This window comes from Populus alba, chromosome 1, assembly GCF_005239225.2.
Source record: "Populus alba chromosome 1, ASM523922v2, whole genome shotgun sequence".
NCBI classification, from domain to species: Eukaryota; Viridiplantae; Streptophyta; class Magnoliopsida; order Malpighiales; family Salicaceae; genus Populus; species Populus alba.
In genome coordinates this window covers 32,393,753-32,412,198 of record NC_133284.1, presented here as the reverse complement: position 1 = coordinate 32,412,198, position 18,446 = coordinate 32,393,753, and the positions used below count along the sequence as shown (strand labels likewise).

Sequence of the window (18,446 nt, the reverse complement as noted above, 5' to 3'; positions counted from 1 at the left end):
GATCACTAGAATGTGCTCAAGAGCTCTGCACCTAAAAGGCTAAAACAGTCAAGTTTCAGAATAACAAAAACAATGCAGCTCAAACTTTGTTGTAAGCATTGGAATTTGAAAGCAAGGCCATTATTGATTACGCAATAAGAATTTTATCGTCCGAGTGGTGATTTATTCTAGATACACTTGCTGTGTTTATGCTTATGATGCGTCTCGTTAATGAATGGAGAGCAATTGAAAGTAAAAATGCATTTAGTGTAAAGAGTCCCAAAAACTTTCTTCAAGCATTTCAGTCCATGAGTTTGTATCTTTTTTCCTGGACTCCAGTAACTCCCATTTGTATCTCTATTATCGTATGAAGCGGCACCTGAAAGTTGAATACAAGTAACCTGTTAGAATGCGTCAACAAGTCGTTCTAGAAGCCCGCAAATCACTTTACAAGCATCAGGCCAGTCTTCTAATAACAGGGCAACACTCGATGTGCAAGGAAGAATAATTACTCCCTTGATTCATATAAACATGTTCATCCTAAGCTACTTACCATCAATTTCATTACAAAAAAAAAGTACCAGTTCTGAATTATTAGGAATTACCTCAATATGTGGAATTTCTTTCAGAGGCCTATCAGCAAAATATGCATATAATGCTCTCAATACAGCCTGCACAAATAAAGTAATAAAAGATGAGCTTGATAACCCAAAGCATCGGGATATTCAAGATCGCATGTTTATATATAACCTGGTGAGAGATGACTACAACAGGTGCCCGTTGTCTTTCCAGTTCAATAATTACAGGCTCTAGCCTGCATCAATGTGGAAATTAGTTTTTATTTAACAAGGACTATGAAGTATCAAAGGTCCTAGTTAAAGCTGAAAAATGCAAACCTTTGGATGACATCAAGATAAGATTCTCCACGAGGGTATCGATACCTCAGCTTGTCCTTCTTGCGTGCCCTGCTCAAAGGGATACAAGCATCAGGCCTCAGGGAAGCAACTAATAATGTCCGAGTGCAGGAAAAAAAATACAAACATGTGTGTGGTTTTAAGACAACCTCAACTGATCACATCACCATAGGAGTTTACTAGAAGAAAATAAGTTATTAAGGTAAGAATGTAAAGCAAATGGGAGGGAGGGGGCAGAGAAAGAGAGACACTATGAGAAGAAACATACTCATACTCCTCAGGCATGTTCTTCTTGATCTCTTCGTATGTCATTCCATCACATACTCCAGCATTTATCTCATCAAGGGCACGCCATTGGATCTATCAAAATGACAAATTGTGAACTTTTCTACAATGAATTCCAATGTCTATCAATTACCAACAAAATCAGCAAAAGTAAATCACAGTTCTGAATGACCAACTAATGTTCTGAGGGGGTTCACACTGACCTTGGGAAATCCAGGGATAGGACTTGCTGTTATAATTGTTCTTTGAAGTGTGCTGGTCCAAATCTAGACCACAGCAAAATCAGAACAATGGTCATAAGAATTCATATGGCTCATTCTAAACACACTCTACCTGACAGAATTTCCATGGAATAAATTAAATATTTAAAAGTGAAATCAGTGTTCCAACTTCCCAAAGCAAAAAAGAGAAGAGAAAAAAGGACTAAATTGTAAAGAAACTGTAGTAAGTTGCAGAGAGTCACAACTAGAATGATAAAAACAGTTGGCAAATATGATAAGTTGAACTTCGACTACAAACTAGAACCCTGGTGTGCTCATTGACACAAAACATCAAAGCATTAAGCAAAGAAAAGGCCAAGCTTGAACTGATATTCGAAGGGATAAACAAATTAATCATCATTCCTACTTCCCAAATAAAATAAAAGAAAAGAAAAGGGAAAGGAAGATAGAAGAAGAAGAGCTAAATTGTGAAGAAACTGTAATGAGTTGCAAGTTGCATGATAAAAATAATAGGTGGTGTCGAACAATTATCCCAAGAGTTTAATTTTCAGTTGACAAGGTCAAGCTTGAAAAGAAGTCCATAAAGAAACCCGAAAACATCTGATAGAAAGCTTGAATTTCATTTTCATGTTTTAATTATTTTCCTGGTTAATTTTGAAGTTTAATTATTTGTTTCCTGCTTAACTTAGAAATTTTAATTTAATTAGTAATTTACTATTTAGAAATCTTAATGCTAAATGGATTCTATTAATTAAGTTTTAATTAGAAATCATTTCCTATAAAAGATTTTAGGATTAATATAATTAGAGATGTCTAGTTTATTTAATGGAGATCAATATTATTATTTAGATTCAATAAAAATACTAGAGAATTTTCTATAGATTTCTCTTCAATTATAATCTGTAACCTTAGAGCTTGAAAACTCTAATTTTATCTTAATATACGATGTGTCATGTGGTATCAGCGTGAGTCAACATCTGAATCGATGGCGAATCGTGAAGAGAATTGTGGAGTGACAACCATTTCTGTGAACGTGATTAGGAGGTGTAGGCTATTTAGGATCAACTAGATCACCATTTAGTAGCGATAACAGCCTTAGAGGGGCAAATGCAAACTGGATTTAGCAACATCAATACCAGAGTTTATGACCTTACAACCAGGCTTGAAGCACTAAGGTTGCGTGCAAGCATGAACTAGGAAAGAAGAGAGGCACACAATGGGGATGACATCCACAACCAACCTGTCATTGAACCGGTTCATGCAAATCCTCGTGGTCAGTATGACTATGAGTATTCATTTGATAAAAAAGATCTATTTTGGTTGATGGGAGGCACATACAAGAATTGCAAAGAGAAGAGGAACATGTTTAAAGACTTATCCCAGGGCCGACTTTACCTTAGACTTGTTCCTTAAATTCCATCTATATAACCACTTGTTTATATGAAGGGTGTTGATGAAGATGAACTTGATGGAAGTCATGGGACCTTATCAAATCAAAAGAAACAACCACAACCCGAGAGACATAAATCAATCAACGTGATTGAATGTCAATACGAGCGAGAACCTTTCAATGATGAGGATGTTCTATGCAAATCTGATGGAGATTATGAAGAAGATTTATATGATGATGAAGATCTTGCAAACAATGACATGGAGGACTTGGTAATTTTTGACAAATCTCTAGAGATATCTTGGAAGATTATTTTGGTGTTCCTTTAAATACAAGGATTGAAGTATTGAAGGACATAAAGAATGATGAACTAAAGTTTAAACAGAAAAATATGAGAATGAACCAAAAGAGGACTCCTAGGCACAAAAGGTATAACATCATATATAGATTTTTTTATTGTTATACATGCACCATAAATTAATTTTTGATGTTTGTTACAGGTTGTAAATAGCACATAATTAGGAAGTAATGTAGAGCCTAATTGTAGGGATTCTAATTAGTCTACTTTTCTAATGTAGGGTCCTAATTGTAGGGATTCTAATTAGTCTACTTTCCTATATAGGGTTCCTATCTTGTATATAAGGGATAAATTGATCAATGTAAAAGTAAGAGAGAATATTTGTTTTCTTCTTCTATGTTTTCAATGTTCATAGGTCAAGGACATGTTACTTCGTGAATAAGCTAGCTACAATATTATATTTCAAGTATTTGTTTCTTTGGGGCGAAAGAATTCAATTTCTGACAAATAACTCAAGGACGAGTTTTTCTCAAGTGACAAAGACTGACATAGAACGATTATCTCAAGAGTTTATAAACTAGATTGACAAGGTCAAACTTGAAAAAAAGTCTTCAAAGAAACCTGAAAGCATCTCATATAAAGTTTGAAGTTATTGTTTTCCTGATTTAATTATTTTCCTAGTTAATTTTGAATTTTAATTATTTGTTTCCTACTTAACTTAGGACTTTTAATTTAATTAATATTTTACTATTTAAGAATTCTAATACTAGGTGGATTCTATTAATTAGGTAAGTTTTAATTATAAATAATTTCCTATAAAGGATTTTTAATACTAATATAAATAGAGATGTCTAGTTTATTTTATAGAGAAGAAGAATATTATTCAGATTCAATAAAAATACCAGAGAATTTTCTCTAGATTTCTCTACAGTTTGGTCTGTAACCTTAGAACTTGAGAACCCTGGTTTTATCTTCGTTGTACGCTGTGTAACACAGGCAATTCTGTTAAATTGAACATCGACTAAGAGCTAGAATCCTTCTCATTGACACAAAACATCAAAGCATTAAGAAAAGAAAAGGCCAACCTTAAATGTAAAACCTATTAAAATACCACTTTTTTTATCTTTATTTTCTGTAAAAACTTCTTGAGCTGATCTTCAAAGGAACCAAATAAATAAATTATAAGTTAAATCATTGTTCCTACTTCCCAAAGAAAATAAAAAGAAGAAAGAAAAAGAAGTGCTACAAAGTGAAGAAACTGTGATGAGATGCAGACAGTCACCCTAGCATGATAAAAATAGTAGCAATTCTGTTAAACTGAACTAGAAGCATGGTGCTCTCACTGGCACAAAACATCAAAGCATCACAAAATGAAAAGGCCAATCTTAAATGAAAATGCTATTACAAACCCACTTTTCTATCTTTAAAAACATATTGTGGTTAGGAGCACAATGGTGTTGCTACAAAAGCTTCCAAAAATCTGATTGTGTAATATCTGAATTCTTTGATTTATAATTGCTAGAAGACATATTGCACATAACTTCACTACTTAAAGTGAAAAAAGTTGGGACAGTTGCAGGAGCACCTCATATATAAAAAATGGTTTTCAAAGATACACTCAGAATAGATGTGGACATAAAAGGTTTATCATGAGGAATGATGGGGCTTACAGATGCTGCCTTTTCAGATTTCAGTCGTTTCTCGACAAAGTTAGTGAGCTTCTTTGCATAAATTTCTCCCGCATCACTGCAGAAACAGATTATAGTGCATTCCAGTAATGAGTAGGGTAAATCAAATCTCAAAGAAGAACCAAGGTTTGCAGAAAATTAGAATGTGTCAAAAAGAAAGATTAGAATCTGAAGGAAACATGTCAGCATGGAGAATTAAACCTAAATAAAAATGAAACGACAATTGGCAGTAGACATGAAGGGAAGATTGATTGAAGATAGAAAGACTAGATAATGTGGCATTATAATTGACACACATCAAGGCATCTCATTGCTCTTGGACATTGGTGGGACTAGTTCTAGGTTATGACAAATCTCATCTTTGGATTGATTTTGAAAAACAGATGTGAATATTGAAAGGACAAAAAAAAGCCTCCAAAATTTAAAAACATAAAGAACTTATCAGCAACAGTATCAAGTTTTAGAGGACTTCAATAAAAAAATGATAAAGAAAAGGGTAAGAATATAACATGCATAATTAATAGTTATTATAAGTGGGAATTTATAGATACAAAGTGATTTATCTTTGGTCTCTCAGGTGCGTATCAATTATAATGTTGCTAACAAGAGTGCTATGAAAGCCATTCAGCTTCCGTGCTCAGCAGTTTTGCTCCTCTTTTAATAATAAAAGATTTACATTCAAACACTTTTGGGTAAAAGAGAGATGCTGATCTTCACTGCAATACTGTAAGCAGCAGGAAGCCAACAGGGATTCTATGGAGAATATTACAAACTTCAGCAAAGCCTTCAAGACTGCTGAAGAGGTCAATTTAAAGAGCTTTATGTTAAAGTCTGCAGATTATCCCTTCAAGGAGAGCTAGTTTCACACAACAAGAAGGAAATGATGCCAAACACAATCTGAAAATATCTCCATCACACTTTACAAAAAATAATACTCTTTTTGGCATCTGTGCTAATATAGTGAAACATAGTGGCAGTGCAATGAACATAAGATCGAGAATAGACTCATACCATACAGGTCATCCAAGATTAAAGCTAATTTGACAAAATATAACATTTACTACTTCAAATTATACCAGAAAATTAATAAATGGTGAACCACTACCTCAATACAGTATCACCACCAATTCTACCTCTAACATTATCCCGACTCTCTCCATGCCTGGTAAGTAATATTGGGCGTGGTGTAAGGTGTGTATTCACCTGCATCACATTAACAGAAGTTCTTGGTTTGAGTGAAAAGAATGACATTCAAATCAGCAAGATCATAGCAGTGGAAGAGATTGTCACAATAATGGCTAATCATGTTTCATCACTTAAGGCATCTTAGTTTCTTTTTGTTTATTTAAGCCATTACTTGCAACTCAAGCAAAGACCATGTTCTTGCTCCACATAGAAGTGTATGAAAATCTCCGAACAAATATTCTCTCGAGACTACAATTTATTTTCAACAAACAAGGTAGTTAAGATTCAATAGAAACTTGAGTATCACTAGCGCCAGCAGAGATGATAACAGAATTTCAGAAGTAGAAATTAGAAACGAAAAGTGGCCCAACAGAACATTTCTATAATCTGCTAAGAAATAATTGATCCAAGATATGGCAGGACAACTTACCAAGAAAAAAACAATTCGCCCAGGCAGGTAGCCACTGATATTGTTAACCTGAATGTATGAAACCAAGTTGTATTATAGAATAATCAGATAGAACATAGTAAGTTCAAAGACAACGTCCTTTATTATATACAGGGTTCATGAAAAAAGTTGAATTATCCAAGGTAACAAAATGGCACTATCAGTTTACATCCTCTGCTGCATATAACTGAATTCAGGAAAAACAATTCTCTGAACAATTAAATTAAGGGGAAGAAGGGGAAAGAAAAAGGTGTGCTTTTACTTGTATTTGTCCACCATGTCCACTGGCCATATCAATCATTTTGATATAAGACCCTTCTTCTACTGGCTCATAAACCTGGTAAATAAAAGTGAATTTTAACCTAAAGTTGAAATTCCTCATTGGTAGCGACCAAATCTCAAAAGGAGAAGATATTAGAAGCACATGAAACTACCTTTTCATAATTGGCTAGCCGACTTTTGAAGTCTTGCAATCCAGCTTCGAAATCTGGCCTGGAAAATAATACCAAGGCCTAAGTAGTAAGTACCCATGTCCATCACATATAAGAAGCCGGTGATTTCAGATAGTAACCATACTGTTCTGCGTAGTCAGGGCTTTGTTGAATTTTGAGACGTATATTTCTTTCAATTATGCGTTCATCATTGCACAGTGTCTCCAAGAAAATAATCTGCAGCACAAAGAGAACAGATGTCAAAAGAGTTTGGGACTAATCATTGCATCTTGGTTGCATCCCACCTTCCAGTCAAATTTTGTTCTCGGTGACCACCAACAAGAGTTATTAAGGGGAACTTTTCGCAATTTGAAAGTAAAGGAAATTCTTCAGGGAAAAAAGAAGCGAAAGAATAAGAAAGTCTTCTTTTTAGGGTGGTGTTATTCTCACTCCATAGTTTGTTATTCCCACTCCATATTTATTGCAAAATATATTGATAGACTACATTAACCTTTGTTTTTAGTAAAACTATGAAATGTCTTTTCTATTTTTTGTTTTTACATAATCAAGATTTTACTGAAATATTACTTTCTAATTATAAAATTAAATTGAATTAAAAAAAAAGTAAATAAAATTTGAAGTTCTTAAAATTTTAATTACTCTATTAAATTTTTTGAAATAAATATTTTATTGATGGATGATGTCTAGGAGGAAAAAATGTAGCATGACCAAAATACAATTTCCAAAAAAATAAATGGGTGATGAGTTATGAAAAAAAAAAAAAGAAGTAAAGTACGAATATCCTAATTACAAAAGGAAAGAATTTGTACTTTTAGCTATATTTTCTAGATATAAATATAAAACCAACATTTAATATCATCATTTGTGAAAAATAATATTAAGGATATTTTGATCCGAGTAATAAGAATAGATTATGGAGTGGGAATAATATTATCCTTCTTTTAAGATATCAACTGTGCAGTTAAAAGGTGAAGAAAAAACATCAAGACACACCTAGGCACTGTAACACTTCCAAATTTAGCATCTTACTCTTAAGCTTTGAGAATAATATCATACCAAGATAAATAGCACGCTTGGCAATTATATGTGAAATTCAGTTTCTTGAGACACATAGAGATTTGGAAAAGGAAAAAAAAATAACATAGGCAGCCAAAGTACATATCACTTCAAGGCGAAACACATTAAAAGTACACATCCCAAAAGGATGTTCTTCACCTAAAAATTATATTAGTATATTACTAGTGAGATTCAGGACCTTTTGCAATGATATGGTCTTAGTACCTTGCACTTTCCTTCAGCCATTTTCATCAGCATATTCCTTCTTTTCCTGTTACTGTTTGTGGCATCAAATATTCCTACCTACAAGGAAATGAAAATGAACCAAACTAAAGGATTAGGAAAGTTCCACGGAAACGTCATTAATATCTGAATATATGATAGTGTACCTGGCCACCTTCTTGCATCCAGGAAATCATATCTTCCATTGCCAGTGCTGCTACCTAGTAGCACGTGATACATTAAAACTATTTGCAAAGGAGAAGGTTAATATGGTGTTATCATTCCCAACCATGTAAGAAAGAATAATAGTTCAGAAGTAACAGCATATTTTGAGGGACACAGCAATATTTCTGGGAGGCTTTACTACTAATTACTATTTGGGTTACTGTATTCATCCAGGATTGTATCTGGAACGGGCCAAATTGCTGAACCAGCTAAAAGGTCAGATCCTGCAACATGCTTACTCAGTTCCACTCTTTATTCTCACTGCACAGTAATTGCTTTCCTTTTATTACCTACTTTCATTTCACTTTATTAATGACCATTAGCCAACAAATCTTTAAGAGTCAAAAATCCAAATGAACGAGATCTTGAGATCTCAATGACTCAAGGATACTTCAAATAAATAATAATACCTGTAATAAAGCAATTTGATTCAGATGTTATCATGTGGAACTTGTAAGATTTTAAGAAATTAATGCCTTACAATTTACAACTTTTAGAAATCAATAAATCTTCCATCACTATATCCAGAGGAGAAAGTTTATTAAACCAGAAATTGAATTAGTCCAACCAAATAATTGATTCGCTAACTCATAGAGACAGTTTCACAAGTTCCATCAGTCCAACAGACCGCAAAAAAACACAAAACAGTCTTAGGAAGAAAGAAAAATGCTTTTGTGGTCTACGAAATACTAACACTTATTTAATAGATATTACCTCATTTCGTGCCTCCATTCCTTCAGGGTTGTCGGCTCGGAAAAAGTCAGCAGACTGCATCCACACAAATCATCAAGAAAAAACAAAACAAAAGGTGATAAATAAATGCAGCCAGAGCATGACATGAGTGCAATACATAGTACAAGAATACAATAAAAAAACATTTCTGGATCAATTTCTATTCTATATGCATATCTAAAATAACCATTGAATTTTGCACTCCGTCCTGTAATCTCCTTCACATTATACTGTGATAACAGACATAATATAATACAGCAGATTTGAATGCTCAACAGATCTTGAAATCACATTAAAGTTTAAGTTTTTACTAGCATTAATTATTAAAAAAAATGGATTTTAATTATTAACAATTATTGAAATTCAGTCACATGATTGACAAGCAACAAAATATTACAAAACTGTAGCTGTAGGTAATATAGCTGTAGGAAGCACGACAATGATATTCCATGGAAAAGACTAAAGATTTTTTCAATTAACAAAAGGGAGACACACAAACAAGAAAATCACTGTATGTCTATGAACTGTACAGCATTAATCATTGTTTCATGAAAACAAACAATGCAGAACAAATTCCTTTATCATTAAAAAAATAATCATTAAACCACTAATATAACCAAAGAAACCTATAAAGGCCTATGCATACCTGATTAGATCCATGCTTAAGGCGCCGATACTGTTACAGCCAAATACAGTATTATTTTACGCTTCAACTTTTCAAATGTAATAGTCAAAGGATGTATGACAGACCTTTCCAACATTAAAGTGCTTGGTATCATGACCCAACCAACGAAGATATCTTGTAAGTTTAGCTGCAGTGAAAGTTTTGCCTCGAGCAGGTAAACCAACCTACAGTCCAAGCAATAGTTAGAATTTTTAATTATCAACAGTGCTCATGGATTAGTTTTTGAACTATGAAAATTGAAAGTATATAAACGAGCACCAAGTAAATCCAGCATCCAACTTTCAAGTTATTTGTAGAATTCAGTACCAAATCTAATCTGGAAATCTTTACAATTGAACTGAGAGGGAAAGTAGAAGGATAATAAATATTATCACCAGTTCTGACCAATAACTTAAGCAGATACATACCAGAACAATCGCCAAATGTCTATCCTCCTTTGGTCCAAGCATCTGATCGGCCACTGCTGCAGCTGTAACAGCTCCAGCAGCTGCTGGCATTGAGTTCTGAGAATATAGGGAACACGGCATAAACAATGATGCAAAACCACCACTACATACAGAAAATAATTAAGCTTGAAAGATTTCCTACAGTGAGAAATATTTGGTACAAACCTTGGTTTCGGTGTCCAGTTTGAGACCGGAAGAAAATGCGCTAGAACTTGATGATTTAACTAGCCTAGGAGATCCAACACCCCTATCCACAAAGAGTCCCCTGTGACCATCTTGCTTTTGCAGAGGTGAAAATGTCCCCACTGATTTTGATTCGACCATCCCAGAACCAGAATAAATTTTGGATGGATCTGGGATAACAACCTCCATCTGCTATTTGAACATTTGTAAAATGCATCAGAACTGGAATAACATAATGACAAGGAGAAAAGATGCATCTAGCAGCCACCCATCATATGATAATGCCCTATCTTAAAAGGTAGCATCAAACTGCTCCTTGACCAACTGGAATGAACCTAAGTATTCTAGCAATAGCACATGTTAAAATCTGAAGTTCAGGCATGACAGAGCTGAAGTCATCAAATTGTCCTCCTTATTGGAGAGACATCGAATTTTATGAGCAAGCAAATGATAGAAGATTGAAAAGAACATCCTCATATTTCAGGTAGACTTCAATTTTTGTAGGCCATGATGAAAATTAATTGTATATCTGCAGGATAGGTTACCAAGATAAACCTTTATAGTTGCAGGTCGATCCGCAGAAACAACACTATCCTTGTAGGAAAATGAAGCATTGCCTGGGCCATCAACATTGGAAAACCTTGGATTCTCTGCATTGTTAGCTGCATACACCAAAGCAGAGTTTGCAGAAATTGATGGAGCTGGGACAACATAATGTTCAAGATCAAGCTCCAGGCTAGCCGAAGAGCAGTTCTGAAAAAAAACAATGGAAGAATATTTTTTTAGCATGCACAAGTTTTTAGATTGAAAAGGATCATGACACTAAGGCTTCGTTTGTTATTGCGGCCAAAAGCCAACTGCGCAGTTGGCCGCAATAACATGCAGGCTCTAACAATCCACCCAGTAAAAAAGGATGGAAATTAAATGTTTCAACAAAGAAGTCCACAATTGCATGTCATTTAAAAAATGTCTCAATTCGACTTGGAGTAGGTTTTTTTAAAGAAAACACATAACAGCATCATGCAAGGGGTAAAAGAAAAGATAATGCAGCCTAGTTAGAGAAACTTGAATCAGAGGACAACAATAAAAAATTACCACAGCAAGCTCCAATACCAATTTAAGCGACTAACTTGAAAATTTGAGCTAGTTGGTGGAGCAGCTCACATAGTCAACAAGGTCACAGCAAAATTTACACTTGCGATCCATATAAAGTTTGCTCAATGAACCCCCCCACCCAGCACTCGTATCTAAATATATGAAAACAAAACTTAAGAAATACGCTTGATGACAATGATAACAAATGAACTGAGCCCAAAAAACAGGGCCTAGCCCATAGGTAATCAATAATAGCAATCAAAGAACAGTGATATCCAATTCTAATCAACTGTGATTTGACAAGAACAATAGTGGATGGGCTATAGCCCAAAAACAGCCTCGCTGAGAAAACAACAACATAAACAAAATGATGATAAACATTAGAGTATCGCACCTAAAACTTTAGCTCGCAGGTCAAGGAGCAATAGAGCATATAATTTTAGATGGTAAATTCATGATAAATGAAATGCTTGCGGCTCAGCAAACGTTAGGCAGAAATAAATGATAAGAGTATAAAGAAACATATTAATTAAAACCGTTTTCTTCTCACTCTTGGTACATAAAAGAAATGAAATCTCACAAAGATAAAAATAAGATATTATGCAGCATATAGCAACAGGAAAAGAAGATGCACCTCAGCTCCTGCCATTGGCGTGGAATTGATGCTAACATCAGGAATTCCACGAACAGTTGAAGGCTGGAGATTCTCCTGATAAGCTCTCCAACTTGCCGCAAGATCAAAAGGTGAAACTCTGTCAGCTTTAATAAACACCCTACACTCCAGAATCTCATCACCATTCTTGAATACCGCCAGCCTCGATTCCCCTTGCAATGTCCCCCCGGTGAGCAGCCGGTTTGGACCCTCCTCGACCACACAAGGGGCATTACTGTGCTTTGGCTTCAACAGGAATTTGAAATCCAAAGTTTCTAAAATTCAAAGCATAATTAACCAATAAAAGAAAAGGTTATTAAGAAGAAACCTAGAAAATTATAATAATGAATAACTGAGCCTTGTAGTGTTTACTGTTTGATTGGAATCTGAAAAATAGTTTTTCTATTTCTCTTAAGCAAGAAATGGAGGCAAATCACTCCTTAAATTAACGAACAAATCCTAAAAAATCCTTTTCTTTTCTCTAAATTTCTCAGCAGCCAAACAAAAGTTACCGGAAAAAAAGGACACGTACAAGAAAATTGAATTAGTTACCGTGATTAGGTGGAACGACAAAGCTTAATTCCCACATTGAAGCCGATTCACGTTCCATGGAAAGCTAAGTTAGAAACATGAACAAAAGCAAATGAGTGGTTAAGAAACCAAATGCAACTGAATTAAATTTCAAGTTAAACATTTAAAAACCACAAAAAAATAAAGTAAATAAAAAATAAATAGGTATTACAGCTTTAGAAGAATCCCAAGAGCCAACAAGTGGCACGGAACCGTAGACATGAGGAATAAGTTCGCCCTTAAGTTTAAGATTCTCCATTTTAAGAGAAACATACAGTTGACCTCCTGCATGGTCTAGATTTTCTTCTCCTTCTTTGCTTCCGTGGGAGCTGCCGTCTGCGTCCTTTGACATTCCAGTTCCCATAGCTGGCCACTCCAATGCCTCCCAGGTCTGTTGATTTTGGAGATAGAGAGAGAGAGTTGTCACTTACATAGTACGTTTCAAGCAAGTGGTTGTGCGTGAGTGGATTTTTTTCGGGATAATAGGGAATAAAAAAGAGATTAATAGATAGAGAGAGAGCGGTCACTCCAATTGAAAATGATTTTTTTTCGCTGGGTTTTGTGCGGTTGGATTTCTTTGTGGAGGGTAACAGAAACGGACTAGAGGGGGGAGACTTGGGGATGGTTTGTTCGATTTATGTGGATGATGAAATTGGAGGGGCCAGCACTGATGCTTGCTGGTCCATCTTGCAGGGCACGGGCGGGCGATACTTCTTTCCTCTTTTTACTCACTCCAAGAATCTCAGGGCCTTTAATCATCTTATTTGTCATCCATCTAACCATATTTTTTAAAAGAATTTTTCTAAAATTAAATTTTTATATTTTTAAATTGTTTTGATATATTAATATTAAAAATAAATTTTAAAAAATAAAAAATATATTATATCCAACAACTTGTATTTTGAATATTTATTTATTTATTTTTAGCTAAATCGGTAGTACCATGTTTGGTAACCTAAAACAAAATTTAGAAATTGTTTGTTTGTTTAACATAAATATTTTTTTATAAAATACTTTAATTGTCAAATATTTTTCAATGTTTGACTTAAAAAATATTTTTATATGTAAATATTTTTTAAAGGTAAAGGGTAACGAAATGATAAAGATGATGGAGATATAATGAAAAAAAAAAAGATGATAATAAAAAAAATGATCGTTATTATAATAAAAGAAAAGATGATGGTGACATAATAGTGATGATGGTGATTGCACTGAAAAAGAAAAGGAAAATTATGATAATAGTGGAAAAAAAAAGTGATCATATTATGATAGTGGTAAAAGAGTTGGTGGTAACATGGTAAGAATGGTGAAATAATTGTGGTCATGATGAAAAAAGAAGTGGTAACAACTAAAATAACTAGATAACATTATAATTAAATTAATATGTGTAAAATATTTTTATGAAATTTCATGAGTTAAAAATATTCCCTAACAGATAAACTAGGTTTGAAAATTGACTATAAAATATTTTATATTAATTAATTTTGATGTAAAATATTTTTAAAAAATAAACATACAAAAATCTAAAAGAATATTTTCCTGTAAAAAACTTGACAAGAAACAAATATTCTCTTAATACTGATATATGTGAGACAATCCAAAAGCATTTTTATTATATTATTTGAAACTATACTCTAAACTATTATTCTAATTAGATATTTTTTTAGTCAAAACCTACAATCACATCTCAACTACTAAGAAAATTGGTTCCTAGAGATTGAATTATAACTATATAATTGTTTAAATAGAGATAGTAAATAATACATACAATAAAAAATAGAAAATCATTAAATTTTTTAAAATGGATCCTCTAAAAAGAAAGCTACCTCTGCATCTCTCTCTTTTCTTTTCTTTTCTTTTTTTCATTCGGATAGCTTTTGACTGGTATTCCAAAACAAATCACTATCTCAAGTTAATAATAGCATAATTTATCACGCTGACATGCAATCTCCTGGTAGTTATCTTAGTTTTATTTTTTAAAAAAAAAATTAATAATTATTTTTTGCAAAAAAACCCAAAACCGTGGATTTCAATAGAAAAATCAGCGGTTTGGATTTCATTAGACATGGCAAGGAGCCAAAGCTTAACTCGTTATGAGAATTAGAACAACCAAACAAGCCTCAATTTTCACGTTGGATCCGTTTCCAAGCCCAATTCTATTGACCCAAACCGAAAAAAGTGAGGGTTTGCGTATCAAAACTCCGAGAAGTGCCAAACCCCTACGCGAACTGGCAACTTGCTTGTCCAGGCATTGGTGAAGCAGAAGGGTTTGTCTCTCGCTCCATTTGCTACAACGAGAGCCAAGGTGATCCAATCTCTCATTTCTAGGAAACATGAATCATGAAAGCCTGTTTAATTAAAAGATTCGAGAATGATTAACTGGTAATGTTACCTGTCTTTGCAGTGGAAGAAAAAGCGAATGAGGAGGTTGAAGAGAAAACGTCGAAAGATGAGGCAAAGATCCAAGTAGTTGCAGTTTTAGCTCGCCGAGCCATTAATTAATCTTCGCTGCTACTTCCATTGTGAACCATTTTATATTATGTTGAATCACTGGATGGTGTTTCGGAAATTAATGGGTTTTTTCTTCTTCATTTCTTGTCATGTGGTGTGACTGCAAATGCTATGCAATCCCTGACCAGTCACTAGTCCTGCTTCAAACTGTTGCTTTGCTCCATAACTTGCTCGTTCTTTAGACTTTACTGCAATCCAAATAGGTTTCGCTGTTTCGGGGATAGGTGATTTTTAATCCCGTTGCATCTAGCATATCAAAACTGCAATGTTCTTTTGTTAGGGTGAGAAACGTTGTCGTATACTCAAATATTTTGCTCTTTGAACGGGTTCATGACAAATTGGGTGTGTTTGGTATTGCGGTAGCTGTTGCGGCTGTGGTTTGAAAAAAATTATTTTATAAAAAGTATTTTTAGTTGAGGTTAGTTTGAAAAAATAGGTGTTTGGTTAAAACTGTGGTTGAAATTGAGTTTGAAGAAAAAAAGAGTTTTGTGTGTTTGGTAACCGTTAACGCGTGTTGCAAACTGCGTTTCAAAAAATTATGAAATTTATTTTATCTATTTTTTGGGTACTCAAAATAATTTCTTTAAATGTTGTTAGATTGTTTTCTTATGTTGATATTAAACATAATTTAAAAAAAAAAACCATAAGATATATTTTAATGCGAAAAGCACTTTGATCCGCCATCACTATCATATAATCCTAAACAATGAAGCATTTAATATTAAGGGTAAAAATTAACTAAAATAGACATCCATAATATCAATCGTTTCTTATTGAAATATTTTAAATTAGACTACTACTATTACATCATCATCAAATAAAAATACTTTATATAAAGTATTTTTTACTGTTCCATTAAACTGTCTGCAATTCCATTATGTACCAAATTCATCGTGCCTTGACCACCGTTTTCCTCGCTTCCTGATCGTGCAACAACATCGGGTAAAATATCATCAGGAACAAAATTAAAATTGCGGTCAAATTCTGCAAATACAATATCATCATGCGATCTCATTCTAATGTAATTATGTATTGCCATTGATGCAACTACAATGTCAACTTGCGTTTTGTATGGATAAGCATGCATGTTTTGTAGAATCCTCCACCTCTGTTTCCATACTCCAAAGGAACGTTCAATCACATTACGTAGTGATGAATGTGCACAATTAAAAACTTCTTGCCGATTTCTTGGTTGTCCACGACGCCAAAATTCTTGGAAGTGATATCTCTGACCTTTATATGGACCTAAATACCCATATTCATTGGGATATCTTGAATCAACAAGATAGTACTTACCTATATTTACAAACAACATTTACATTTGTTAAATGATTAATAAGAATTGATCAAATTATTAAACTTGTAGTTCCATAACAAGTTATATTGTATAATTACCTTCTGGTGGTTTAGGAAACTTTATATTTCTATTGTCTATAGCCTTAAGAAAAATGTGTGTATCATGGGCACTGCCTTCCAATCCTGCCCACACAAACGTAAATTGCATGTCAAAACTACAAGCAGCCATTATGTTTTGTGTCGGTACACCTTTCCTTCCGATAAATGAAATTTGATTTTCAATTGATATGCAAGCTCGCACATGTGTTCCATCAATTGCACCAACACAATCCTATATGAAAACCATTGACAAATATAAACTCATTAATTACTAAAATGCATAAAATTTATCCAAAGTTCACATTACCAACATTAACAAACATAATAGCTGACCTTGAAATGAGGCATATATCTTGGATTCATTGCGATTTCTCTTGGAGTGCTTGAAAAATTCGGGTCCTTTGGTTTTATGACATCTACTGCAAATAAACATACTACTGCTAAAACTTCTTTCATGCATCAACTTACAGTTTCACCTGAATGCTGAAATCGCTCTTGAACCTCTTTATTCGATGCTCCGAGTGCCATTGTATACAGAAATATAGCCACTTTTTCAATCACACTCATCCTTCTCGAAGGTTTTAACCCATAACTTGTTTCCAAATCATTGCACAGGCTCAACAAAGTTAATGTGTCCATTCGAAACATGTTTACACATCATTTCCAATGTCCTCGTAAAACTTCTGTTAACCAACGCATGCCCGTGTTGTATGAAATCATACACGATTCTTTATATATATAAGCAATATAATACATGTGTATGGCCCCAGCTGTGCACACAATTAACTTTTTCCTATCAAATTCTCGCCTCCAAAATGATTCGCCATCCTCATCACTATCATCGTCGTCGTCGTCGTTATTTGCCCCATTATCAACATCCCCCGATGAGGCACCGTTGTTATAATCATCACGATAGTTAATATGATTAACAAAACGGTCCATTATATTTTCATAATCATTATCCATATCCTCATTGAATATTGCATTAAAACTGGCATCATCCATATGTCTTCTGCTACAATAGATAAACAAATAAAACAATGTTATATACTATTGTGTCCATTTCTTTTCAAAAGTATTATTTGTATAGTAATTTTAAGGATACATTTTTTCTTTTTCTTTTTCTTTTCTGTGAAATGAAAAAGCTTTCCACCTGGCATCCACTGTTCACGTAGCATATTAACAGTGGCTGCCGAGTGGGAAGTTTGCAGGCGACAAAGATGAAAACGAAGGAGAAGGGGAAGGGCAAGACGAAGCTACCCTGCGCGGCGGCGTTGTATGCCTGATGGTCACAACGGTTGTGTCTAATGGTGATTCGTGGGCGCTGCTTGGACGATGAAAACCAGTCCTTCTTCCTTGTCAACTGGTGCCCCTGTTTCAACCTCTGCTTGCCGCTGTTGTTCAGCTCTGTTAACAAAATAGAAATGGTCGCACAACCTTCCAAGTGTGTTTCACAGAAAAAATTCCGAGGTGTCCATCATCTTGTTTCCACCTATCTGGTTCGGCCGGTTATCACAGATGGTGCCCCTGTTTTGTTCAATCTTTGTTCTTCAACTTTTTGGGTTGTTTCCTCTGTTTTGTTCAATCTGCGTTGCCCTCTCTTCTTCTTCTTCTTTCTTGGGTTGTTTCCTCTGTTTAGTGCCCCTGAACCTGTATTGCCTTCTCTTCTTCTTCTTTTTTCGATTTCTTTCCTCTGTTTCGGCTGGTTCACTCTAACTTTTGGTTATGCTTTCCTCCCATTAGATCAGCTTTATCAGTTTGCAAGTTGTAAATCAGTGTTTCTTATCACTGCAATACACCAGTAACCAGGCCTT

General features: G+C 34.2%; 1 protein-coding gene and 1 long non-coding RNA gene across 4 annotated transcripts; one reads left to right on the top strand and one right to left on the bottom strand.

Annotated features, from left to right (window-relative positions):
• Positions 1-104: 104 nt before the first annotated feature.
• On the bottom strand, positions 105-13,422 carry LOC118055516 (6-phosphofructo-2-kinase/fructose-2,6-bisphosphatase). 3 transcript variants are annotated; one of them, XM_035067434.2, is made up of 23 exons: positions 12,899-13,417; positions 12,709-12,772; positions 12,139-12,431; positions 10,965-11,162; positions 10,392-10,601; positions 10,188-10,283; positions 9,846-9,944; positions 9,742-9,771; positions 9,078-9,131; positions 8,306-8,359; positions 8,142-8,219; positions 6,985-7,076; positions 6,843-6,900; positions 6,671-6,745; positions 6,391-6,438; positions 5,881-5,978; positions 4,758-4,833; positions 1,382-1,444; positions 1,162-1,253; positions 876-944; positions 730-793; positions 585-650; positions 105-358 (listed from the first exon to the last, which is right to left on the bottom strand). In XM_035067434.2, exons 1-23 carry the CDS (start codon positions 13,088-13,090, stop codon positions 281-283), a joined length of 2,247 nt encoding a protein of 748 aa, XP_034923325.1. In that variant the 5' UTR covers positions 13,091-13,417; the 3' UTR covers positions 105-280. The 3 variants fall into 3 exon arrangements, with proteins under 3 accessions (XP_034923325.1, XP_034923326.1, XP_034923327.1); XM_035067435.2 differs by having other exon boundaries at positions 10,392-10,598; positions 12,899-13,415; XM_035067436.2 differs by lacking the exons at positions 105-358; positions 585-650; positions 730-793; ... (1 more) ...; positions 1,162-1,253; positions 1,382-1,444 and adding an exon at positions 1,467-1,511 and having other exon boundaries at positions 12,899-13,422.
• A 1,367-nt stretch (positions 13,423-14,789) lies between these two features.
• On the top strand, positions 14,790-15,317 carry LOC118055559 (uncharacterized). Its single transcript, XR_004688672.2, has 2 exons — positions 14,790-15,031; positions 15,131-15,317. It is a non-coding gene; the product is annotated as an uncharacterized lncRNA (long non-coding RNA).
• Positions 15,318-18,446: the final 3,129 nt, after the last annotated feature.